This window comes from Rhipicephalus microplus, chromosome 4 (genome assembly GCF_043290135.1).
Source record: "Rhipicephalus microplus isolate Deutch F79 chromosome 4, USDA_Rmic, whole genome shotgun sequence".
In the NCBI taxonomy this organism is placed as follows: domain Eukaryota; kingdom Metazoa; phylum Arthropoda; class Arachnida; order Ixodida; family Ixodidae; genus Rhipicephalus; species Rhipicephalus microplus.
Window position 1 is genome coordinate 113,571,779 of NC_134703.1, and position 26,119 is coordinate 113,597,897.

Consider the following 26,119-nt stretch of genomic DNA (forward strand, 5'->3'; position numbering starts at 1 on the left):
ATCACGGGTTACATGTCACGAGGTTGAATCTCAGCCGCTACATGCAAGCTCATGTGCCTAAATTTTCGTGCACGCTGGTAAAATGTAATCATCCATTAACACGTATCTTGCGGTCACATCGGGGTGTTGGAACATAAGATCTCAATAATTATTAGCTTGATATGCATGTAACTGGCCAAGCTCCCTGTCCTTCCGCATTTTTTTTGCTCCTTTGATATGCGTCTATTAAGACAAAGTTTACAAAACAAAATGATATCGCTAGTAAGTTGCTATTTATTTTGCAAACTGCTAGAACTGTTTTATGTCTCGTAATATTGCATCACACGCAGCTTACATCAGCACTCCCGGAGTTGTGTTGCAACGTTTTCCGTGATACGTAAAATTTGTTTGTACAAAATATACAGCTAAACCTAAATGTTTCTACTTGTGCACACAAACTACACTTATCATGAATCAAATACAATATTCACTCACGCGTGTTCATAAAGTAAAACAAGCATTTATTACAAAGAAATATCCATGTCGCAATCTCTCGATGCAGTGCGACCTCTGACACTTAATTCATTACAAAGAAACAATTTATTACAGTACACACTAAAAAATTATAACGCTGTTGCAAAAATGGTGTCCGAGCGTCTCACGCTGTGACCACCGTATTAAGCACAAAGTGGGTTTTCTTCCCATCACATTTCATATACATGAAAATGTTGCAGGCATTCCTTGGAGACCTTTAGAAGGACATATATCGAAGTGCTTCTTCACATCGATGAGTGGCTGAGTTCGAACGCCCAATTGGGTCTTTTAGGAGCCAGTCGCTCACTGCTAGGTTTTTTAGTAGCTTGACCGTAGTTGCGAAGCTCCTGGAGTATTCCTTACGAAGAAGCATGACATCTGCATATACTGGCCCTCATGTGACCTGGTTGTAGCGATACGATGAATCAGACGGCATCAGGGACGACAGGCAAGTCACAGCTTCTAGCGTTTACATCCATCGGCGTGAGTCGCTGCTCGCCCACTAATGATTCTCGGTAGCCGGACCTCTGTGAACTGCCTGGCAGCCATATGGTAATTTAAACAGGATGGTCTAAATATTGCCAATCTGTTACATAAGCGTTGCAAGCCTTTGGTGGGGTATTTGACCCTGAATAGACAGGGAAGAGTGTGCTATCATCGTAGCTGTTAAGTGGTCTCATACCCCGTGTAGAGAGCTTGCTTCACTCCCAACTCACCATCTTCAGAGACTTCTGCAATCAAAATGCGAAACAAGTGTCAGAAGTAAAAAAAAAGGAAAGCATATCGTGTTCGTGCAAATGAATCTTAGGTTCAGAATTATCTTATGGCAGAAGAGACTATACAGAAACGCAAGTTTGGTGTGTAATGGCTGGTGATGTTGACTTTACGTACAATGTTAAATCAGAGAACACACACCAGACATCGAATAATGGAAATGATTTTTCACTCTAATACTGTTGTTCTGGCTTCTGAAAAATAAGCTTTAAATTGCACATGACATCATACTAAAGTGCACCATTGATATCAGTGAATACAGAAATCAACAAATAAATTAAACGTGCGCATTTCTAGGAACCGCGTCTGTGAACAGTGCCCTAAAGTACTAGCTGGTGCCGTTATTTGAACTCAGTCTAGCATGCTGTACTTAAAACAGCAGCCATAACGCTATTTATTTATGTTCTGGAAGTTGTGGAACCTGTCAGCTGCATTTAGTTTTGACTAAACTTAGTGTAGACTGAACGTTTAGTTTCGACAGCAATTCACGGCCGAAAATAAATATTAAGGGTGAAGCATTTCTTTGCGTACTGCCGGCAATATTTCTATCTATCTATCTATCTATCTATCTATCTATCTATCTATCTATCTATCTATCTATCTATCTATCTATCTATCTATCTATCTATCTATCCATCTATATCTATCTATATCTATCTATATCTATCTATCTATCCATCTATATCTATCTATATCTATCTATCTATCCATCTATCTATATCCATCTATCTATATCTATCTATCTATCCATCTATCCATCTATCTATATCTATCTATATCTATCTATATCTATCTATCTATCTGTCTATCTATCTATCTATCTATCTATCTATCTATCTATCTATCTGTGGGCTCTCTTGATTCTCCGCCTCCGCTAAAGTCGGGGTGAAAAAAATTATTATGAAAAGGTATGATGGTTTGACGAGTATGACTGACTGGTCATGACATGAACATTGGGACGATCTCGTCACGTACGTCGTCAAACCATTTGTGCCAGACATGTGAGGCAAATACCTGTATACCATGGGCCAGTATGTGCCAAGGTATGCGTGTATGTGCCATAACATAGAAGTACTTGTTGTTGGACTAGTTGGTTCGTCATACTGAGGGGTAATTCTAGACGCCTAAAGCATCACAGGAAGAAATAATCACAGAGAAAGAACGCTCTTTCTCTGTGATTATTTCTTCCTGTGGTGCTTTAGGCGTCTAGAATTACCCCTCTGTTTGCCATAACATATTGACAGTTTAAGTGAACCTGTGAATGGCGAGAATAGACATTGGTGTATTTAATGCTATGGCGTTAAGAAAAAAAAGCATAAGTCGGCACCATTGACCCATTGCATGCAAAGAATAAACATCAGGGCCGCAGCAGGAATCCAACCTAATCATTCGGCGTGGCAATGAAGTAGTCTACCATAGAGCCATGCTGGGTCTCGATACTGGTTCAGTAAAAGGCCCAATACAGGTGTAATGCTGGTGAAACGTAAATGGTGGTTGCAATGCTGATTGTCACATTTGATAAACAATAAACAATACGTACGTACTCTTATCATACAGCCGCCATGTCGAGTTAACGTCAATTGCAGGTAAGTGCAATCCACTGAAGTTGATTTACGTAGCATTCTCCGGAGCTACCATCCACATGAGCGCAAGCGCTACATGTCAGCTTACCGCTTCTGGTGTTGCAAACACTCATGTTGCTGTTGGCATCGTTACCACAAAGCGTAAAAAACTGGTTATATAAACCATATGCTACTGTTGAACATATGTCTATGCGTACATCTCTACATATCGTTAGCGTCATTTCGGAACGTTTTACAATACATTCACCTTCCCTCAGCACGCTTCGCATAACGTTGATTCTCAAGTTACGTGGGATCTGTCGATATTATACAGTAGTTTTGCTTATTACAAGCTTACGTCATCTGTTTCACTTTTTCTCTTTCATTTTTTTGTTTTATTATTACTAGGCTAACAAAATAAAGAATATTTATCCAAAACTTATTCGACATCTATGGCGCATTAAATTGCTAGTATCTGTGTACAGTTGAACACCTCAACAGCCAAAGCCCTCAAAAACGAAATATGGCAACATTGCAATCTCACGTTCCCGGCAAACGTTCAATGCCCTGGCCGCCTCTCGACAGCGAAGAGCATTTCAGAAAACACAAACGCGATAACGATAAGTTCAGGTAGATCCACTATCTTTTCAGCTCATAAGCCGGTTAAAAACCTTGAAGATTAAAAACTGCAGCACCGCCCACTCGACAAGTAGAACACATATTTCCACAAACAAGAAATCGGTGTGACCATTGCTTTCTGCATTAACTTGAACAGCAGCAAGACTTTTTTCTTTTCTTCGCTGAGAACAGTCTTATTCAAACGCCCTTGTGGGCAACAACATTGGCCCATGACGTATACAAGTGACGACGCACACGAAAGTCATGTCATGCTGACACATGCGTAAATAGTTGCTCCAGCGTGTCACCCACGATTTGCTTACGTGCAGTGTCGCTTGGCCTTGACATAGACAACCCTAATTGGGTGTCCGCAGCAGCTCTGCGGACGCAGCCTGCAAACCATTTCTACTCGCAGGCTGCTTACGCATAGCTGTTGCAGACGCTGAACTAAATTTTCTATGTCATCCACACTATATTCGACGCCCATGATGACAACAAAACTATCCAAAGCTTACCGACACGAGTCGCGAGCAGTCAACCTTCTTCAAAGCAATGGGAAGCAAAGCAATATCGGCAACCTATTTAAATATTTTCATAGTGCGAAGTATTTCGACTGCGTATTTTCTTTTTACACGACAATGAAACTCGCACAATAACGATCAAAAACCAATTCCTCGGCAATAGTGTTATTGAAAATTTATGCTGCATATGCTGCTGCAAGAGCATGTAAAGTGAAGCACAGTGAATTTCTGTGACCAACAGCCACTGGTGACGCCGTCAGTAACTTTTGAATGAAATTAGGTTGTTACTTCAAACCGGAGTAACTAGTGTAATAAGTGAGTGCATGTTTCTCTAGGTGCTTCTCACAAGCAGACGGTGGGAAAAAAAAACACTTGCCGAATTGTTCCGTATACTCTGCTGCAGGATTTACTTCATCAGTGGTCGATCTCCAGTAGGCTTCTGCAAAATAATCGCATCAGTTGTGAAACCAGTGTCACCGCTGTCTTGAGAGACCACATTATACTGCATGGTAGTCGCACTTTTTTTTAATGCATAAAAGCGCTGCCTACCCGGAATATGTGATTCGCCGTAGCCTTGTCGCTTCGGAATCATCTTTGGCACGTGGCCGGCATTGAAGATGAGCTTGGCTCCTGGCTTGCGCACTGCATGATCCTGGAAATGGCTGAGTGGCATTTGATGGACTGCAGGATATTTCTTCAGTGGAGGAGCGTGGTTGGGTACGGCAGCATTCTGCGGGTGGGGAACCACTGGCGGGAAGTGCAGTTGGGAAGTATGAGCCTGCTCGTCCACGTGGCGCTTGTGGCCTCCGTGAGCTGTGGCTTCGTGTCCTGGCCGTTCGAGCGCAGGATGTTCGTGTCCCGGTTTTAGCACCATCACTTGATGTGGGTCGTGTGGTTGCTTCATAGGTAGATAATAAGGTCCCTTGTTTCGGTGAGTGTGTACGGCGTAAGGAACGTTCGCCGCAGCGGGATACGGCGGCTGATAAGCTGACATCTGTGCATAATTGTGTTGGGTCCCGTACGGACGAGAGTACGCGGGGGATGATGGATAGACACGTGGGACCTGATATTGTGAAACGTAGATTACGCGCTGCGGTGGCCTATATCTTGGCGGGTGTGCTGGATAGTATGCGGTATGCTGGACTTGCGGATAAACAGGCACACTGACGGGAGCGTATGAGGGTTGGTATAAAAGATCATAAGGTGTTTGCTGGTAACTGACATAGGGCTGCTGATACTGGTACGTGGGACCCATGTGCTGGATTGGCTGGTAAGGTGACGGAGGCCCTGGCATATAGCTCGTGTGAGGGGCTGGCTGATAAACTGGCTGAGGTACGTAAAAGACCGTTTCACTCGGTTGATGATACGGGGGTGCTTGATAAGGCTGGTAAGGTTGATAAGCTGAAGGTGGTTGATGTGGAGGGTTTGGGTGATTCGTTGTCTGAGCGGGGGGGTAGACTACGGCCTCCTTTGGTGGCACCGCTGAAACAAATGGTTAGAAACAATTTTGAATAAAAAGATAACGCAGCGAGAAAATTTGTTCACGCGCAACATTCATTAAAAATTCAGTTAAAGCGATACAGAGGCCATAAGACAATTTTTTTTGTTTCTTCCAGGTGATTTTTAGTGCAAAGGGGCAGCGCTAAGTTTCCTCGGAATGCAAGTATACCATCGTTTCTTTTCCCCGCATAAAATTATGTCTTTATAAATTAAGACAATTCAGACAATTCGAACTTTGAAACAAACAGCTTAAAAAGACATCTTTCAACAGGTCGCAACCTTCCAGTTATTTAGGTTTAGAGCGCTAAGAATTCGACCTCGTTAGGATTTAGGCTTGCAGTTACGGGCGTGTTTCAAAGCCAGCCTACTACACAAACGTTAATGAATTCCTTGACGGGATTACTCAGCAGATACGCTACCTGCACATGATATCGAAATGCATAGTCGGTTCATCTCTAAATATCTCCTAATTTAGTTGTAAAAAGTACGACACACCTTCCCAACATACAAACCTAACCACTCAAAACCAGTGCTCACAATGACACCAGTTTCATATGTTTAGGCCTCTGTATGAAAGTAAGGCACTTCAGAATATGACAACTTCACGAACCTCTTCTAAAATATTTTTAGACCCGCATGACTGCAATGAATCGTTGAGCAGTTCGTAGGAAGGCATGCTGTCCCCAGGACATGTTTTTTTCGCCAAGCTCGATGCATGGTACATCAGCACGTTAATAGAAGCGGACCTCAATTGGGGGCACCCAGAGGTCTCGAGCCTCAGAAGTTCAGAATTAATTCCCGTAGTAGATAGGCCTTAATTACGAGCTTTTCGCTTACAGTTCGTAATGTTTCTATTCCTTAAAATCGCCTCAACCGAGCACGCGTATCTTTCAAGAAGTTCCAAAGCATTGGGATATTTGGCTTGCGTACGAGGAACCGGACTTGGTGGCTGGTTTCCAGGACCACAGTAGCAGAGCAACTAAAGCCAGTGATGCACTGGACTAGGGGCCCCGACCACATTACATCATCACGTCATCTCGTTTGATTTTTTTCCCCTCTCGGTGTTAAGCCTAATGTTTGAAAACGTGTGAAAAAATTTGTTCAGTTTGTCTCTTCATTATTTCCACCTATGCGAAGAATTCCGCTTGAACATTCTAGTTGAGCTAGGGGCTACTGTGCACTCCCGAAAAATGACATACATAATTCCTATCATACACAAGCTTTGGCAGCGTGTATATAAAGAGAGTCAGTATTACGTTAAGATTAAGAGAGCTTTCAGCATACAAGTAACAATATGCATGTATTATTCTCTAGGAACATTTCCACTGATTCCATTGCTCTGTAGAAATAATTTTCTCTGAAGGCAAATTTCCAAAGCGCACATTTTGGAGTAAGCAATTTGAATTGCTTCCTGTGGGATATTTCATGTCTACGAGCATGCTAAAGAAGCAATAATGGTTCGAGGTACGATTATGTTTGCAGATATTGTACCCATTATTTTATTTCTGTTAAACTTTACAGTTATTTATGCCTTAAAACTCCGTTCTTGTGCAGTAGTGATGGCCACTGTAATAAATAGCCACTCGAAGTTCATTACCTCAAATTTTACCAAGGGCTAGACTGTTCTTGCATGAATTCCCAACATAAAGTGTTCAATAATCGATCGCACGACATCGTGTTTAGTATGCCTGATAGTACGCCTGCCACATGGCACGTGTAATGTCATTCGCAGTGATTGAAATTCAAAACTAATGTCTTTGCAATTTTGCATTCCGGCACTACACGCCTATTTGATATGACATTCGTAATTGATGTCAATGTTTATCGGTGGGCTGCTATGATACCAAAAAGTTGGAAATGGCACATTTAACTTGCATAACATTGTCCGGTTGGTTCAAAATATACTGCGGCGTGTTAAAACAGCACCAATGGAAAAGAAAAATAAACGCCAGGCCTGCGCGTAAGGCGAAGCCTGCCTAAGGCCTGCCTAATGCGTAAGGCACAGTCTAGCGAAAGCTAGAAGAGCGGCCTTTCAGAGCCTTTTCTAAACACTTATGGGGTAACTACTGCAACCACACTTGCTTGATACCTACAACGACATTATTATTAAATTTTTCGGTAGTAAGCCGGCATTCGCTTTGCTAATTTTGCCATTTTTCTGAGAAGTGCGGTTGCCGCTAAACACTTTCAAGAAATTTTGTGCCAATTGTTCAAGCCGTGGCTGACGACGATGAGGAATTACGGCTGAAGTGGGTAGGCACCACAGTTAATTGGTGAACAAAAACAAGCTTTTGTAATGGGTTGGATCATTGAATGACCCACTCGTTCCGCTATTCGCATTGTGCGACGACTGGGTGTTCCTTCGCTGTTTTGAAACGCTTTACAAGTCATATTAACGTGATTGCTTTCCCGACATCAAGCCTGCCTAAGGCAAGTTTGCCGGTAAGTCCCAAGCATCGGAGTGGCTCAGTTTTAGAATAGTGGGATGGCATCCAGTGGACCGTGGTTCGAGCCTCACTGTGTCATTGGCAGTGTTTTTTTTTTTTATTTTGTGCTATGTGGTTACGAGCACCCGCGGCGGTGGTGGAAAACTTCGATGGGGCGAGACCTGAGTTGAGATCTCATCGCAGCTTTCGCTGTAAAAAATCTTCGTACATATCAAAAAGAAGACTAGCTCAAAGCCGCTCCCAACTTGCAGACGGCAATGTTTGAAACTGCGACAGCGTTCACGAATGTGTGACCGCCATGAATGGTGATCAGTGCAAACGAACGTTAATTTCTCTCCAGCTGCTGCGAATGAAGCATCAGAACAGACTGAAGCGCCTCAACGAAGACGAGGAATTTGGAGCTGCACCTACATGCCAATTCGTTTACGTTGGCTGCCCTTTGGGTTCCCACTTCATGAGCGATTAACAGGAAACTGGTTTGAAAACACTCTCCCTAAACTGGTGTTCGACACGTGCGTGCCTGATACTAGCGAGCCTAACGCGGAGACGCTGCACTTAAACATCACTGAGCGGGTGTAAGAATGGCAAGTCAAAGATTGAGAAAAAAAATATACAGGAAGAAGTTTTTCCACTGTCATGTTGCACGTTAAAACGTTGCCCAAACGTTAACCACATCCTTTAATAAACGTCTGAACATCGTTTCCATCTGCTTTAATATGTAAATTCTGTGATCTCTTGTCAAGTGCCTGTTGACGAGAGTACACATGTCGCGCTTCCATGAATTCAGTGAACACGTTCAACGGGTGACTGGCAATATGTGTGACTGTCATTCGCTATGGCCGTGTAGCAGCAACAAAAATGGCATTAACGCCTAAAGTCACTCGCTGCGAGTGACATCACAGGCGCCGTGTGACAGGGGTATAGGCCACCACCATGCTTGGAATTTGCTTAACTTTCACAAACTGGCACCTATTGAAATCATTGACCCAAACACTCAATTTGTGCATCAGGTTCTTTCTTTTACTATACCACAAGGAAGCATTCATTATTGTTATAAACAGCACTGCAGGTGAGTTTATCTTACCTGGAACAACTTGGCCTGGTTTGGAGTCTGGAACATCTCCTTCAGGTACCACCTCTACAGTTACGTTTTTAACCACTAGTACTGTTTCTTCTCCTTTGTCCTTTTTAGCGTCGTGCGGTTTGCCCTCTGGAATAACCACATCAGTTGGCTTTTTCTCTGGCTTGTCATCAATCGAAATGTGTGTTTCGGATTCTGTAGTCTCCACCATTTTTGTTGGTCCAGACTTCTTGACCTCCTCTTTGCCTTCTTTCTTGTCTTCAACAATTACTACAGTTTCTGGGGCTTTGTCTCCTTTCGTCTCTCTACCGTCCTTACCAGCACTTGTTGGACTAGGTATTTTCGGAACATCACTTCTCAAAATTTCAGGTTGGCTTTCTGACCTGCCTTCGCTATCTTTGTTGGTTACTGGCATCACGATGGCAGGTGGGCTCTGCTGCTCCGACCTGGGTGCTTCTGGGCTGCCATTTTCTTTACCTGGCACATGCGCTTTATTCTGTTCTGCTCTTGGAGGCTCCAGCTGACTAGCTTTGTTGTTTCCGCCCGCTGGAACGTCTGAGCTTCTGGGTGCCTCCACCGGCTCATCTTCCCGACCGGCTTCACCACCGGTAGCCTTCGGCTGTTCTGCTCTTGGAGATTCTGGCTGACTCACTTTGCTGTTTTCCGCTGCACTTCTGGGCAATTCTGCTGCCTTATTTTTAGGATCACCTCCCCAGCTAGCACTAGCCTTTGGCTGTTCTGCTCTTGGTGATTCTGGCTCACTCGCTTTGCTGTTTCCCGCTGCAGGTGCTTCTACACTTCTGGGCACTTCTGCTGCCTTATTTTGAGGATCACCTCCCCCTCCAACACTAGCCTTTGGTTGTTCTGCTCTTGGAGATTCTGGCTGACTCGCTTTGCTGTTTCCCGCTGCGGGATCGTCTGAAATTCTGGGTGCTTCCACTGACTTATTCGGAGGCTCACCTCCCCGACCAGATTCGCCACCACCAGCCTTCGGCTGTTCTGCTCTCGGCGATTCTAGCTCAGTCACTTTGCTGTTTTCCGCTGCAGGAGTTTCAGCACTTCTGGGCACTTCTGCTGCCTTATTTGTAGGATCACCTCCCCCACCTGCGCTAGCCTTTGGCGGTTCTGCTCTCGGAGATTCTGGCCGAGTCACCTTGCTGTTACCCTCGGCGGGAACCTCTGAAATTCTGGGAACTTCCACTGGCTTTGGCGCCTCAGCTCTCTGACCTGCTTCACTACCGCTGGTCTTCGGCAGCTCTGCTCTTGGAAGTGCCGGTTGACTTGCTTTCTCTGAATCGGGCTTGTCCCCAGCCCTTGCCATGAGATGATCAACTTGGGCAGTGTCAGAAGGTACACCTTGCACGCCAGCTCCATCGGATACCTCCAGCGTGGGAGAGAGAGACCCTGACTGACCCGCTTGTGGAATGGGATTTCCGCGGCCGCTGCTAACAGTGTCTCCCTGCTCGTCCCTCGGTGAAACGATAACAGGTGAATCCCTAGGTTTCTCAGCTGAGGCACTCGCTGTCAGTCCATCCTTATGCCCTCCGTATAAGTCATCGGGTTTCTTCTGACTGTCACTGTTAGCAGTATCAACCTTCACGTCTCCGGAGGCCAAGTCTTCCTTTCCGATGGGTGCCTGTATATGGCTCTTCTCTGACGTAACCCCCTCAATTGGAGCCATTTCATACTCTTGAACAATAATTCCTTCGCCTACTGTGCCACTTTGTTCCGGCGTTTCTTTTGCTGGTTTTGTTGTGGAGTACGTGCTCGGTAATTTAACACCCTCGGACACAACGTCGTGATAAGTAGCAGCGGTCCCTGTTTCTGTCCCTGACGACATGCCCGACAGAACGGTGAGGCCTTTTGAGTCGTCACCAGTTGTGTAGACGTCCAGTTTGACTTCAGGGCTTGAAGGCGGGTCACTAGAGCTACTGGACGACATTGCCGCCGCACGTAGCCTGCTCGTAAATTCGTCATCCGTGTCGTCGGCTCGGGCCTCGATAAGTGGCTCAGAAACGAAGCTGAAGACGCTCACGTAAGGTGCTGGCGTGCCAAATACAACTGTTTGTTTAGAAAGGGGTGTGACGCTAGCACTATTTCGGTCTTTGGTAGCCAGTTCAACGGTGTCGAGGTCGTCATTGAACATCTTCCAGAAGTACTTTTCCTTTGGTAGCTCTGCCGCCTCTGTTTTTGTCTTGTTTTCTTCAGACGCCGCGAAGTCTGTCGGGGTATCTTTACCGTTTCCATTGTCGACGGTATCATAATGATAGAGAGTACCGCCACTCTGTTCATAATCCGTTGCTGTTAGTAAAGGTCGGTGCAATAACGCTGCAGCTGTGCCAGTTGCATCACTGGCTTTGTCCGTTTGTTTTGTTTCTTGATCCGCTTCTGTGCTTTCAGTCGCACCATAATGAAAACCGTCATAATGAGAAGAATCGTATGGTATCGGCCCTGCTGAATAGATAAAAACAAAACGGGGTCGTTCAATTAGCCGTGAATGGTGTAGATATGAACTATTCAAGTTTTGCTAAAAACGAAACTTTCACCTACTGTCATTCACCTGTGTGAGACAAGAGTTTCAGAAATTGCTTATAGTATCCTTTAATTTCCACAGAGGAACTTTCAAGGCTAGTTCCGACCACACAGGCTTGCAAAAAGAAGAAAAGTTTCAATCAAGACACAACGCAAACTAGAAAGTATAGCTTTGCTACAAAATAACCGCAGTATCACTCACCCTAACTTAATGAATAGAATCGAGAGATGTCAGCAATACCTTTCCTCAACATTACTTGAGCACGCTTGTGAGGAACCATTTGTGTTTACAGCGAAGTATTGTTGTAGCAAGTAGCAGTAGTAGTTCGAAGCAAGAAATTGGACATCCATAAATACAGTAGGAGGACATGTACTCTTTCAAATTTTCTACATATCTTGCGTGAGTCACTATTAATAAAGCATGGCATGTTAAGTAATGTGCATAAGAAAAGTTGATGTTCTGCCTGTCTTGCGCGTTATTCAGAGGTATAACAATATCAAACTATGAGGAGAGGCTAGCATCGTTTCACAGGCTGCATATACAAAGCTGTAAACGTCAGCTTACTAATCACGTCAGCAACATTGCGTCAAGAGCGCACAAACGAAGGCGAACAGGCTTCAGTAGATCACAGTGCACATTTAATGGTATAATGCTAAAGTGGTAAACGGCGCAGGTACGCCTGAGGAAACATTTATTATCACCTGTCACCTCAACGCGTCACCGAAACGTGAAGATAACACCACAGCAAATACTAGATCAGGAAAGCTTGTGGTCAATAGTCGTGCATTTGACGGAATGGTTAGGAAAGAAATAGTTGACAACAACCTGTTGGTAGATCAGGGCCTCAAGAAAAATTCATACAGATTTCTCAAATGGAAGCTTCCTAGTTATAGATAAGTACTGGCTGGTCCGGGGATCGGAACAGTAATCAGAGGCTTTCAGGCATGGTGGCTTCGGAAAGAAATCTGAATTTATTTTTGTCGCCTTCGTGCAATAAATGAGTTGTCAATTATCTGTCTCGTAACCATTCCGCCACTCTTTTCTGAGAAATTCGCATAGATTTCATTGGTATCATTGGTACCAACGGTTGGTCATTTGTGGTATCTTTCATATTGTACTAGCAGTACCTTTCAAACTGTCTCCAGGCCAGAGGTTTAATCGTTCTGCTCCTTCTGGCACCTTGTTGATGGTTACTACTAAATCTAGACATATATGCTCAGTGCAACATTGCAAGAATAGACGACGGAGAAGAAAGACGTGAGGCATATCTAGCTCATGTTTACCTTCTGAAGTGAATGCTTTGTCCGAAGATGACACTGCTTCCGTTGAAGATTCGATGGGAAAGGCCTCTGCTGTCATCACTGTTGGCAAAGCTCTGGCACTGGTGATGATAAACGCAAGGGCTGAAAAAGTTTGGGGTATAGAAAGATTAGCCTTACTTTTTTTCATTATTTAGAACGCTGGGACACACTATTAGGGCTTCTGCGCCTGCTGTTAGAAAGCCGAGCACATGTCATCAAAACTTAGCCGATCGCTAGAAGGGTACATCGCAGGCAAATATTTTTATTTCTTGTTTTTTTTCTTTTTCGCACTAAGACTGTATGTACTAAACGCTTTTTCTTGCGTACGACTGCAGACAAAACGAGAAGAACTATGCTGATCCCACTCACTGTGCAAATCTGCGTACATAGAGCTGTCATATGAATGTGTGAACATTCTATAAACGACTAATGTTTACGCACAGGGACAGAGGAAACAGGGAGGGAGCAGGCTGGCAGTAACTCCCACATAAAGCGACAGGGGCGCCTGGTTAAAATTTCAGGGAGAGGAAATGTACAGGGTGTTCTGACTATCACGCAGAAAGATGTTTTTTTTTTCAAATAAGAACGGCAATACGCGTAGCAAACATAGCGCATATTGTTCCTAGTACAGCGCAGTAGCCCCTATTAACTTTTGGTAAAGTAGCTTCAATTAGTTAAAATTATATTTGTAACTCCTAAGATACTCACTGAATTTTCAACATGTCAGTGATACATATCTAGGTATGTTCAAATTACATCAAACTGCGCTGTCTTTAACAATATGCTGATTGCGTGCTCATGTTTTCTGTTAAAGAAAGCCCGAGAATTCAGAAAAAAAACCATTTCAGAATAGTAGAGTGCAGGTTGCATCAGGAAGCATGGCCCTCAACCATGCGCAAGAAAAAAAATGCAGAAGAAGAAATGCGCGTCGCCCTATCTGCCACTTCCCGGCGGAAGAAACGAGTCACTTTGGTCTCACGGTATCGGCCGTAATCAGAGCAGTGCTCGGGCCGCGCTATCAATGAGAACAGTGGGACGTGAGATACGGACAGCGATAGTGGCGTATAATCGAGTCGAAGCGATCGCTGCAAAAAAAAAAAAGCGGGAAGAACGCTGTGAGCGCTCGTTCTTTAGACCTTCTCAAACGCGGAACATTTTCTGCCAGGTCTCTGGTATAACGGACAGCAGGTAAAGCAGCCGCTTGCAGTAAGCTTAATTGATCGCACTGCTTTTTTTTTTTTCAGGTCGCCGCGAAGTTAAGCAATTTTTTCCCCGCTTCGCATACTTCCCTTATCAGTCGAAAATATTGAGCTGGCAATTAGTATATGTTGTTGACAATAGCACGATTAGATGTCATTTGAACATGCCTACACATATGAGTAGTTGTCAATTTGCCAATATAATTATGTATAAATCACTAACCTCGTTAACGAGGAAACGAGTAGTAGCCTGTGTACTGGGAAAAATGTGTATACAAGGTATGGTTTCAAAAACGTCGTTCAGTTTGAAATCCTGCTGCGCGATAATTGAGACACCCTGAAAAGGGGAAATGGAACTTCTTATACGTAGACAGCAGCGCTATCCATCGCGTTACATTCTTTGATGGAATAGAGAAAGTGAAGATGCAAGGAAAGAACAAGTGAACAAAAATCTGCAGTAAACAAACTACGTAGGCTCTAACAACATTAAGACGTAACCTGTGGGAAAATGCTTATAAAAGGAAGGAGGGTGGGGGCTAATCAATTTTGTACAAGAAAGAAAACTGGATTCTGTGGGCCTGCTAACGCGGAATCAACACATACTCTAGAAAAAAGGCCGTCGGCAAGGTTCGCACACTTCAGTCCAGCTAATATATATATATATATATATATATATATATATATATATATATATATATATATATATATATATATATATATATATATATATATATATATATATATATATATATATCTTAATTACCAGAAACCACAATATGATTATGAAGAACACTGTACAGTTGAGGACTCCAGAAATTTCGACCATCTGTTGTTTATTAACCTGCACTGAGATTGCACAGTACACGGGTCTAGAAAATCAGTGTTATGCTGGCGCGCTTATTCACCGATACCTGCTGAATCGGCACGCAATTCAGCGAGTCACACAAACCAACGTGGCAGCACCCCACAGCCAACAGCGCATTTGATATAAACGCCACTCTCGATTCTGAATTGTTGGTTATCGGTGAATAACATGCTACCCGCTATTTGACGTCGATTTGTCCGGCTATTTGACGGGCCCCGAAAGCTCCGAAGTGTCTGAAGACTAGTTTTCGTACGAAAAAAGGCCCATCGAAGTGCGAGCGCCGCCGCCGGTATCGAACCCACGACCAGCGCGGGTCAGGAGCTGAGCACCATAACCGCTACACCAGCGCAGCGGCCAATAGGCGTGGTATTTTCATGAAGGCGGAACTCCACGGGACAGCGCTAGATGCCGGCTTGAGAATGTCCGGCGTGTGCGCACGAGCTCATCACCATTCTTCGGAGTGTTTCCTGTATACGTGAGTTGGCTCCCCTTCTCTCAATACCTCTCCTTTCCTCCTCTTCCGCATTCAAGTTGTGTGGTAGGCTGTTCGACGCGTTGATTCGGGAGGCGTTCAAGCAATTGACCGCCTGGACTGGATATGTGCCGTTGCAATCATTTTTTTTTATGTGGTTTGTAACGTAGGTCGGTCACGGAGGTAGTGTGGGGCATCGTTACAGCCAAGGGCCCAGGAGATTTCATTTTGGTTACAGCACACCCAAGAAAACCCTACTAACATCCACAATCATTGAAGCATGCCGTCAGCGTGTCTTAGAACTTCGAATAGAAATCTTATTTTTGGACATTGATTTCTCGCCCTCTGACAATTCCCACTTATTCATATTTCTCTTCTACTTTTACTGTTGTGAAGCATGCAGACTGCTCACTGATCGAGTAGTTATGGGGCTTGGCTACTAACTCAAATGTATACTAAATCTATAACCTCCTTGGTTTGATTCTAGCCACGGTGCCTGTTTCCCTTTAATGGCCCGTGCACTTGGACCTACACCAGAGCACAGCTGCCATAGTTTCGATAGAGGCAAAAATGCTTGAGGCCCGTTGCTTGATTGATTGATGTGTGGGGTTTGACCTCCCAAAACCGCCATTTGATTATAAGAGACGCCGTAGTGGAGGGCTCCGGAAATTTTGACCACCTAGGGTTCTTCAACGTGCACCCAAATCTGAGTACACGGGCCTACAGCATTTTCGCCTCCACCGGAAATGCAGCCGCTGCAGCCGGGATTTCATCCCACGACCTGCGGGTCAGCAGCCGAGTACCTTAGCCATTAGACCACCGCAGTGGGGGCTTGAGGCCCGCGTGCTTAGATTTAGGTACACGTTAAAGAACCCCAGGTGGTCGAAATTTTCGGAACCCTTCACCACGGCGCCTCTCATACTCATATGGTGTTTCTACTACGTCAAACCCCAACAATTGTTAAAGAAACCCCAGATAGACGAAATTTACAGAGCTCTCCGGTGTGGCGTGCCTAAATGATATAGTGGTTTTGGGCGTTAATCTAAGGAGTTATTATTTTTCAGGATATGCCGAGAAACACGGTGTTATATTGTTAACCTGAGCGAAGAAGTATATAGGTATCGCCTTGTTGCATTTTTCGGTACATCCGTGCCACTTCCTTTACGCCTGACGTTTCATTCACTGCTTATCAGAGGGATATAACATTTCCGTTCATCTGACGAGAGATAAATTGGAAAATAAAGATATTGTGCATTGTGGCCGTTTTATATATTCAAGCTCGGCTCTAGGTTCGCTGTTCCTTATAGCCTGCATCTAACGTGACCAAGCCCCGATTTTCCGCGCCACGGGCGTTGCATGCGTTGCTGGCAAATAGGCCTCATTTTTTTTATATATTGCGCAGATGACAATTCTTTTCAGTTAGACTGCATTCAGTGCGGGAGACTGGCTTTCATAGAGGTTGGTTGCATAAAATGAAAAACGAACTAGCCGAGACGTTCACTCCTCCAAATTTAGTATGCAAATGTGTTAGCGATCAGTTTGTCACGGCATTTGTAGTACCCTGTTGAAGTCACTTATGGTAAACTGACAGCTTGACGTGTTGGCACCGTATACACCCATAGTGAAGTGCTACAAATAACACAGCGTTAATTGTAGTGGTTCAATATTATGAGCACTCAATTACAATAACATATTACGTGCGCCTGTGGCACGAAGTAAATAGAATTGCGAACGTCAGGCGTTTATATTTTCATTACTCGTAGTGATACTCCAACACTGACACCTATGAATGAGCTCTTAATATAGAATAGAAATAGATAAATTGCCTTTGGTTGACGAGGCCTGACTTCTCAAAGGTTGTACGACTTCTCAAAATGCGATCAACGTCATACATGTTTAAACGAGTTTGCTGAAGACAACACATCGCATTTTTGTATATTGTAATCATTTGTTGAGCACGTCTTCATCACCTGTACATACAACATCATCACGAGGTGGGCTTCATCTTCATCGCTTGCGGGGACACATCTGGAGAGGTTGTTCTGTGCCTCTGATGTGACTGGTTCTCTGCATCTTTAAGGCGTAATAAAGGGCAGTAATGTTCAATACTGTAATATATAATTAGGGTTGTTTTCACTCCTCGAGTCAGAATACTGAAGTATCAACATTTTATTTAGGGACAACAGCCGTTATTTCTTAGATTGACCGAGTATATTTATTTTTCAATATAGTCACTGGTCAATGTTGTAGATTCTACTATTATTTTTTGGTTCTATAGGAGTATTGCGCGAGGGTGCGAAATATTACCTTCTTACTGCGGCTGAGTGGCCAATCACAATGTTTGAGTTGTATTCATTTACGCAAGACATCCAGACCTGCTTTTCTGCGTGACTAGAAAATGGCTCGTTCGGACGCTATGTAGCAGCTTTTACAAATCGCTGGTCTTCAGGTGCATGTGTCATCAGTTTTTATCTGGGTCGATTTCTTACCTTGCTGCCACAGTAACGTGTATTGGCCATGTTCTCGTTAAAACACTAACCGATTTTTTTTTTCGCTTTCACAGCTACACACTATTTGTTCCTTTGGCCTCATAGCGAATCTTTAACTCGATATTTTCGATCAGTTACAATAGTTGCGAAGCAAGATTTTGATGCGATTTCAACGCAAGTTCTAGCGAGTTCCGGGTGTATGCGAACTCAGCCACGCGGGTATTCTTGCCTCCCACGACCTTGATTGATTAATATGTGGTGTTTAACGTCCCAAAACCACTACATGTTTATGAGAGACGCCGTAGTGAACGGCTCCGGAAAATTCGACCACTTGGTGTTCTTTTACGCGCACCCAAATCTGAGTGAGCACATGGGCCTACAACATTTCCGCCTCCATTGGAAATGCAGCCGCCGCAGCCGGGATTCGATCCCGCGACCTGCGGGTCAGTAGCCGAGTACCTTAGCCACTAGACCACCGCGGTGGGTCCCACGACCTTCGTAATTTGTCAAGCGACAAGGGCACTTCTCAGCTGAGCGCCCTCGCCATAGAAACATCACAGCGTGTCTTGCCCATTCATTACGAATGCAATTCAATCTAGCGTAAAATGGGTCATTCAAGGTAGGTAAGTGTGAAGTGACCGATTGGTCTCTCGCATCATTTGCGCCTACTTACCATCGATTAACAACGCCTTCGTAGCCATTCGCTGAACCTTCAGTCACGTAAACGGCAAATTTTATCAGGTAAATCTACGTAGCTTTTGTTGAACATTTCACTTTTATGTTAACGCCACACCCAATCCTATTTTTCTGAATGCGAAGGCGTAGTTTGTCCTGTTTGCTTTAGTTAGATTTGCTACGAACCGTACACGACATGATAGAATGATGCACTTACTAAAGGCAAAGTTGTTGCAGCCCTGCACTCAAACGCGTAATTACGTCTCGGAAGTGACACTGTACATCTGATAAAGATGACAGCAGACTTTTGTAATATGGCAAGGGAGTCGCTCTTACATAGGTCTAGAACTCTTCACAAACAATGTCATAGTTGGCCAAAACTGGGCGAGTAGACAATAAAAGAAGTTACGGTGAAGACCGACGGAGAAATTTTACAACTAGGAGTTCTCTAGCGCACCACAGCACACGAGAAGACCCATCAAAATGCGACCGAGAACCCAAATCTTGATCTTGGGGTCAACAGAAAAAGGCACCACCGCTGTGCCACAGTGACAGACCAAGAACGCCTCCCAAATTTCACATGGTTGTTAAAAAAAGGCAAACATGCAAGCGTGCCTAGCTCTTGCTGATAATTAAGCTTTTATTAAACAGTGCACTTACCTGCTGCTAAAAGCATCGCTAAGCATCGGCGGCGCCTCATGGTTCAGCCGTGTCGATCGTTCTCTGCCACCCTTCGATGCTGCCACGGAATGCAGGTGGGGCGGGCCTCACGACCATAAGCTCACGATGTTTTCGCCAGGGCAAGCACGTACTTTGTGGTGGCTATGCGAGCCGCAATTCGCGAACTTGACGCTCCCTGCGTGCTATGAAAACCGGCCCTTCACCGGCTGTTTACATCCGCCCCCCTTGTTGCTTTGTTACTTCAGATGCTGAAATGTTCTCCCCCTCGCAGCCAATAGGAGTGGTCCGCCGGTGCTTGCAGTTAGTTAGATGATCGGCTTTCGAAGCGAAAGGTTTTGGTCAGGTCCTGGGGGTTTCGCGATAGCGCGTCGGGTGGATGCAACGCTTACCACTGACGTTTTACGGGAAGCTCATGTGTGCGTTTCGTCGGAACAAAGTGCCGATGCTGATTGCCCTGTAGTGTTGCGCTTTGCTTGTGCATGGCTAATCTTGCTCTTCAAAATAATAATGTGCAACATAGTACACCCAGCACCAAAAGCTTGCAGGACGCGTAATGTCCAAAGAAACAAGGTCATACTAACAATGTCACGTACACGTACTGCAAATAAGTGTTCCAGCCTGAAGTTAGTATTGTAAACGATACTCACCCGCTAGTTTAGAAACATTGTACCCTTCACTACGGCGTCTCTCATAGGCTAGAAATTCGCATTTTTGTAGAATCACTGTCCCTCAAACATTTTCTTTTCATTGTACAAATGTAATCAACAAAAAATCGTAGGTAAGTACATAAACGCTACAGACTTCGACCATGTAAGGCAATAAAAGAATTTAAGTTTCTTTTCACGTCTTGCTATAATAAACTTGACTTCTCATTTGCAACATTCCAACGCAATGCTGCTACAGTGCAACGGCTATCATGACTTCAATGCAGCGTCACTTGTTGTTGCTAGTCTGCTTCATGCGGATTTCGTCGAAACCTTATTGATTTATAAACCAGAACAACGTAATGTGTTGGTACTTCGAAGCGTATTTTTCAATCAGTCATTGTTGTCAAAGCGTTAGTCAGTTTTTCAAGAATAGTCTGTTTCAATAACATGTGTCGACTCGTAAGGCTCCCATACAACACATGCAACGTGTTTTCTTTTTTTTTTTTTTTTGCTGAGTCGCTAACGCAAGCGTGTTCTGATATACTAAAGCTCTCTGTTATCTGTGCGTTCACGTATAGCGACCACGACATGATTATAAGGGACGCCTTAGTGGAGGGCTCAAGTCGGTGATCTGGTGTTCTTTAACGTGCACTGCCATCGCTCTCAGTGCACCGGACTCTTACCATTTCGCTACGCCTAAATGTAACCGCCGTGGCTGAGATCGCAGCGGCGACCTTCGAATCAGTAGCCAAGTATCTTAACCAAGGATCCACCATGGCGGAGATTCACATAACAGAAGCGCCATCAATTGGATGATAAAAAAATAAACAAAGGTATTCCTGTGAAATACCGTACGATAATGTGTAGTCATGCCAAACAAAGTCACAATTAACTGTGAGACATGCATAGCATGTCAAGCAGGCACTAAACATTTGCAATGTACTAACTGCTCATAGCGAGCTCTAAGGAACTGTGCTTCTGCCAGAAAGAGAAAAACTGTGGATAGCTGCCAACCTGTGTTCAGTGTTTATGTCACACGGATGTGAAAGCTATATAAATAGCAGTGGCATTGCTCACTTGACTGAAGCACTGTGATTTTAGTCTTGCAATATCTTCTGACTATTTTTATGCAAAATTAGGCGTGCGCTTCACCTCAGAATTCACGGAGGTAACCCATCTCGTGTGTGGACTGAAGCGTTACTGCGAGCTGTCTGTTATTATGCTGCTGAACGCTACTGGAGCTGACGTGTTGTGCACCGCCGTGACGATGGAAGAAGAGTGCTGCGTGAAGAAACATTGAGCGGTGTTCATTCACTTCCCCTAAAACGAGCGCCCATGGACACTGCGGGCTGCATACTTGCTTTGTTCCATTCAACTTTGCAATACGCTATAACACTCTTTTCTGTTATAACTGCCGATGTTAATATGGGATGCTGCCGAAATGCTAAAAAATAGTCATGTTTCGCTTTCAACATCCTGAAACCGTATGACGTCCCTAATTATCCTGAAAGATAATGAGGGACGCCATACTGGAGGGCTCCGAAAATTTCGACCACCTGTTCTTCTTTAGCGTGCACTCCCATATTGCACGGTACACGGACATTTTAGCATTTTACTTTCAACCAAATAACACGACCACCACGGTCGGCATCGAACCACGAGCTTCGCATCAGCAGAAAAGCATGCACCGTAACCTCAGCGCCAGGGTAGTACCCGAACAATTTCAGTGATTCAATGATTATGTTGATAGGTTGAACATGCACTTTGTATTGTGACTATGTACGTCATGCTATGGTATACCTTTCGTCCACTGGAACATAAAAATATTGTTCGACCATGCAAATCTGGCTTCATAAGTTGTCCAGCAAAAAGTGAACTGCTTTTTTTTTAACCCCCTATGACTGCATTCCTTATGCTAATCATGTGGCCTCCGATTCCGAAGAAATGTTCACAAGCGTGCCTCTTAGCGCTCAACACTGTGTGAGCTGCGACCTTGGCTGTAAATGAGCGCGCTGTTCTGAATATGCAGATGCCTAAAATGGTTCATACATTCACGCTAAGGGAGAATTTCAACGTTGTCTGCCGCGATGGACCAGTGGTTAAGGTGCTCGGCTGTTGATGCGCAGGTCGTGGGTTCGATACCGGCGGTCGCATTTCAACGGAGGCGAAATAGTTGAGGCCCGTGTACTGTGCGAGGTCAGTGCACGTCCAAGAACACCAGGTGATCGAAACCTTCGAAGCCTATCGCTACAGTGTCTCTCATAATCTTGTCGTGATCTTGGGACTTATAACCCGTGATATTATTATAATTAGCATTTAGACGTCTGTCACTTGAGTTTCCACGGCTAGGACGGCACATGTTGATAACATTTTATTTAGCCTATGTATTACCACGATGTTTAGACGGTGGTGTTTGCATCGCATCGCCTTTGTTTTATATATATGCTGTTATAGCGCTGTGTGCCAGAAGTCTGCCATTTGCTTTCCTTTCACGGTAAATCGTAAAAGTAGAAGGCAGCCACTTCGCTGCTTCTTCTTGCAAACAGTGCGGAAAGCGAACGTGTTCTTTGAGCCCATTTAAAGGTTTAGAAAAAAAAACAGTTAATAATCACGCGTTAGCGCTGAAGATTGAGCAGGACACTTGCGTGTTTCATAGAACTTGCTCTTTAATCCCGGCCAGATTGTGTTGTGACGTGGCCTCGTTCAAATTTTTTCACAAGAACACCCGGTCTGACATGACACCATGGCCGCCACTCTTATCAAAGCATTGCGCTCTGTTTCATTATCGTGAATCGGTGATGAACGACAAGTCAAGTCGGTCGTGACTTTCTCTTAGATTTCTGATGAAATAGTTTGCCATGCGATGTCCTGCGACTTCACTGCACAGACAACAGCGCTGGTGTCAACTATAAAGGGTTAAAGAGCTGTATTATACAAAGAAACGTAATTCATTTATTTACCTACTTATTTACTTATATATATCGGACTTTAAATTCAAGCCCCGAAGTATTTTAATGTGTTTTCGACAAAATGTACACGCAATGTATATAGTCGCAAAGGCGTTTCCTAATAAGAACAAAAACGTTTATAAAAATGATTTTCTGCTCTGATGCAAACTCAGAGTTATGCAATGTTCGAAAGCACTGATTTCACTTGAGAAATGCCAAGCAGGCTTTTTTTTATTTGTTTCAAGTAACGCCATGCGATTTAAGCCTCGTATGACTTGCTTATTTTAGTTAACGTTCTGATAGGTTGTTCTTTTTTCCTTCTTTCTTTCTTTCTTTCTTTTCTTTCTGTTTCAATTTCTTTCTTTCTCTACTTTTTCTTGTGTTCTTTTTTTGTATTTCTGTCTTTCTTCATTTATTTTTATTTATTTATTTTGCGTAATTTATCATTGACCGTAATTCACAGAAGGTGAATATAAGGTATTTCCCTATGGCGACATGATCAGCTCTCGTTGAAATCGCCACCTCTCTTTCCCTGAAGCTAATTGCTTTTGTATGCATCAAGTTGCTCCTGTTTTTGTCTTTGGTAACCTGATGTTGCCCCGCCGCGGTGGTCTAGTGGCTAAGGTACTCGGCTGCTGACCCGCAGGGCGCGGGTTCGAATCCCGGCTGCGGCGGCTGCATTTCCGATGGAGGCGGAAATGTTGTAGGCCCGTGTGCTCAGATTTGGGTGCACGTTAAAGAACCCCAGGTGGTCTAAATTTCCGGAGCCCTCCACTACGGCGTCTCTCATAATCATATAGTGGTTTTGGGACGTTAAACCCCACATATCAATCAATCAACCTGATGTCAGGAAAGAAAAAAGAATACACCCAGAAAACAAAAATGACGATATTGATCTCGCTTTCTCAAATTTCGTGTGATGTCAGCATTTCCCAGCTTGCTTGCAAGAACGTAAAGGCTCCGTCATACCACTATACACTACAGTGTAAACGCCAGATCATTCCGCATGCGCAAACCGATGTGGCCTCGTTTCATTGGTGTGTGCAACTATTTACGGCATTGCAGTCAGTGTTTACAGGAAACAATGTGAACAATTCTAACTATGCGCACGTGTTGAAAAGGCTCAGGTACAAAGAACCTCGCACACTTCTTTTAATGCATTTCTTTGCGTACTGCAGGCCATTTGAGCATCTATCTATCTATCTATCTATCTATCTATCTATCTATCTATCTATCTATCTATCTATCTATCTATCTATCTATCTATCTATCTATCTGTCTATCTGTCTGTCTGTCTGTCTGTCTGTCTGTCACCTACGAATACAGATGCGGCTGTTTACCGTATGTTTTTTAAAGCGAACACTATATTAAAGCGAACACTATATTAACACTTTTTAAAGCGAACACTATATTAACAATGCAACACATACTGAAAAAGAAGCTAGGCATTACAATATTTCAGAAAATAAAGTTATGCCACGATAGTTTTTTTCGACAATTTCTGGGAAAAGGACACGCTTACGAAACCAGAAAAACTAGGTATGTTAAAGGTTTTACACGAACTAACTATGGTATGCAAAAACAATCTTACGTTATAGCAGACTTTTTAAATCATCATCCTACCGTGATAAACTTGGTACAAGAAACGATGCACATGAAATGCTTCAAAAGAAAGTTAACTGCATATCTCCTATCAATACAAGAATAATTCTGTTTTCTTTTTTTCTATTTTTTTCTTTTTTTTCTCTCTTTTTTTTACCTTGCTGCAGTTTATACTGTATATGTATATAGAAAATCTTTCTGTTTCATATGTATATAGAACAATGTATGTATGTAGAAAATTCTGTATATGTTCGGCCAAAATATGTATACTATATGTAACCTTGTGTATTTTGCTTAGATAACTGCCACTGATGTTTGAGTTGTGTGTGTCTAAAAAGGGGTGTGACACCCAGTCAGGCATTCGTGCCTTTTTGTCACTCCTCCTAGACAGGGCAAATGTACATATTACTTGTCTTTGTCTGAAATAAATACGAAATAATAATGTCTGTGCGTGCATTTGTACATATCTTTACTCCACTTCGTAAAGTTTCGCTCGATAAAAAATTGCAACACAGTCCCCTTTCATTCGCGTGCTTTGCATAACATCGATTCGTAAGGTACGTGGGGTGTGTTGAATTTTTATTTAATGGTTCAAATAAATTGTATCGAAGACGATCATTGAGAGAAAATTCTACCAAGGGAACCATACTCATGTCCTCATGTATACCCCGCATATATATACGTGCTACTACGAACACGATCACAGATTTTGCTGTCGCTATTAGCGAGCAAACGTTAAAGTTATTTAGGGTACGCATTTGAGTGCGAAGGGGAAGAGGCGAAGGATGAGGAGGTTCTAGTCTGCCACGTATACAAGCAATTGATCTACAGGGACTCCATGAACCACTTTTCTATACCGACTCTTCTTGTTTTCGCCACCGTTGGCTAGGTGAACTACATCGCAGAAAAGCTGGCTTAACAATTATAAGAAGGATCTACCGAAAGGTGTTCAATATTCTCCCCCATTATTTCCGCGCAAACATTTCTTTGCCGTCTATTTCTCATATGGAAGGCAAGAGAGCCTGAAAAACGAAAACTTCTACCCGGAAATTAATTGTCGAAAGCCACCGTTAGTGAAGCATTTCGTTCATGTTGACGCGAAAAGAGAGTTGAAGGCACTCCTGATACTTTGTTGTGTGCCGAGAACTTATAAATAGCACTTTTCTGTAGCCTTCAGCCAGCTAACACACTCGAGAGAATGGTGTAGGGCGTTTGCGGACTTACGAAGTTTACATGGGGCCTAGGATGGCAGCGCACTCTGGCCGCAGTTGCGGAAAATAGAGGCGGCGTGGTTTTCGCCTCCGACACGGGTAACGGCAGTTTCTCGGAGGCCACACATATTTTGTCCACCGACGTGGGTGAACTATACAAATGAGTAGCGGGTGTGAGAATATTTGCATATGTTATAAACTTCATCACTCGCTGGCAGCCGCATACCATCTCCCTCCACCCTTATTTCCCTCCCCCTGATATATTAATAATACTTGCTTCGGTCATGGTGCGCAGCAGCAAGGTTCTATAGTTCCCGGAGTTCTACAAGTGAAAACTACAATACGATTACAGTCGTGCCTTCTGTATTAATTTGACCACCAGGCATTTCTTAACGGGCACCGAAAACTCAGCATTAAATATTATTTTCGAATCGAAACGGAGTCCTGCAGTATAGCCCGCGACACTAGTGATACATTTTC

At 43.7% G+C, this 26,119-nt stretch overlaps 1 protein-coding gene across 2 annotated transcripts; it reads right to left on the reverse strand.

Annotated features, from left to right (window-relative positions):
* Positions 1–479: 479 nt before the first annotated feature.
* Positions 480–19,391, reverse strand: LOC119172288 (uncharacterized). Of its 2 annotated transcripts, none has more exons than XM_075893526.1 (6): positions 19,211–19,391; positions 12,833–12,952; positions 9,020–11,467; positions 4,538–5,470; positions 4,365–4,427; positions 480–1,244 (listed from the first exon to the last, which is right to left on the reverse strand). In XM_075893526.1, the coding sequence occupies exons 1-6, from the start codon at positions 19,248–19,250 to the stop codon at positions 1,180–1,182; spliced, it is 3,669 nt and encodes a 1,222-aa protein (XP_075749641.1). In that variant the 5' UTR covers positions 19,251–19,391; the 3' UTR covers positions 480–1,179. The 2 variants fall into 2 exon arrangements, with proteins under 2 accessions (XP_075749641.1, XP_037279236.2); XM_037423339.2 differs by having other exon boundaries at positions 9,020–11,470.
* Positions 19,392–26,119: the final 6,728 nt, after the last annotated feature.

Coding starts and splice junctions, on each gene's coding strand:
- LOC119172288 (XM_037423339.2), bottom strand. CDS start 19,250: ATGAGGCGCCGCCGATGCTTAGCGATGCTTTTAGCAGCAG. Junction 4,428..4,537: donor CGGCGAATCACATATTCCGG/GTAGGCAGCGCT, acceptor ATTATTTTGCAG/AAGCCTACTGGAGATCGACC. Junction 1,245..4,364: donor AGAGTATACGGAACAATTCG/GCAAGTGTTTTT, acceptor TTTTGATTGCAG/AAGTCTCTGAAGATGGTGAG.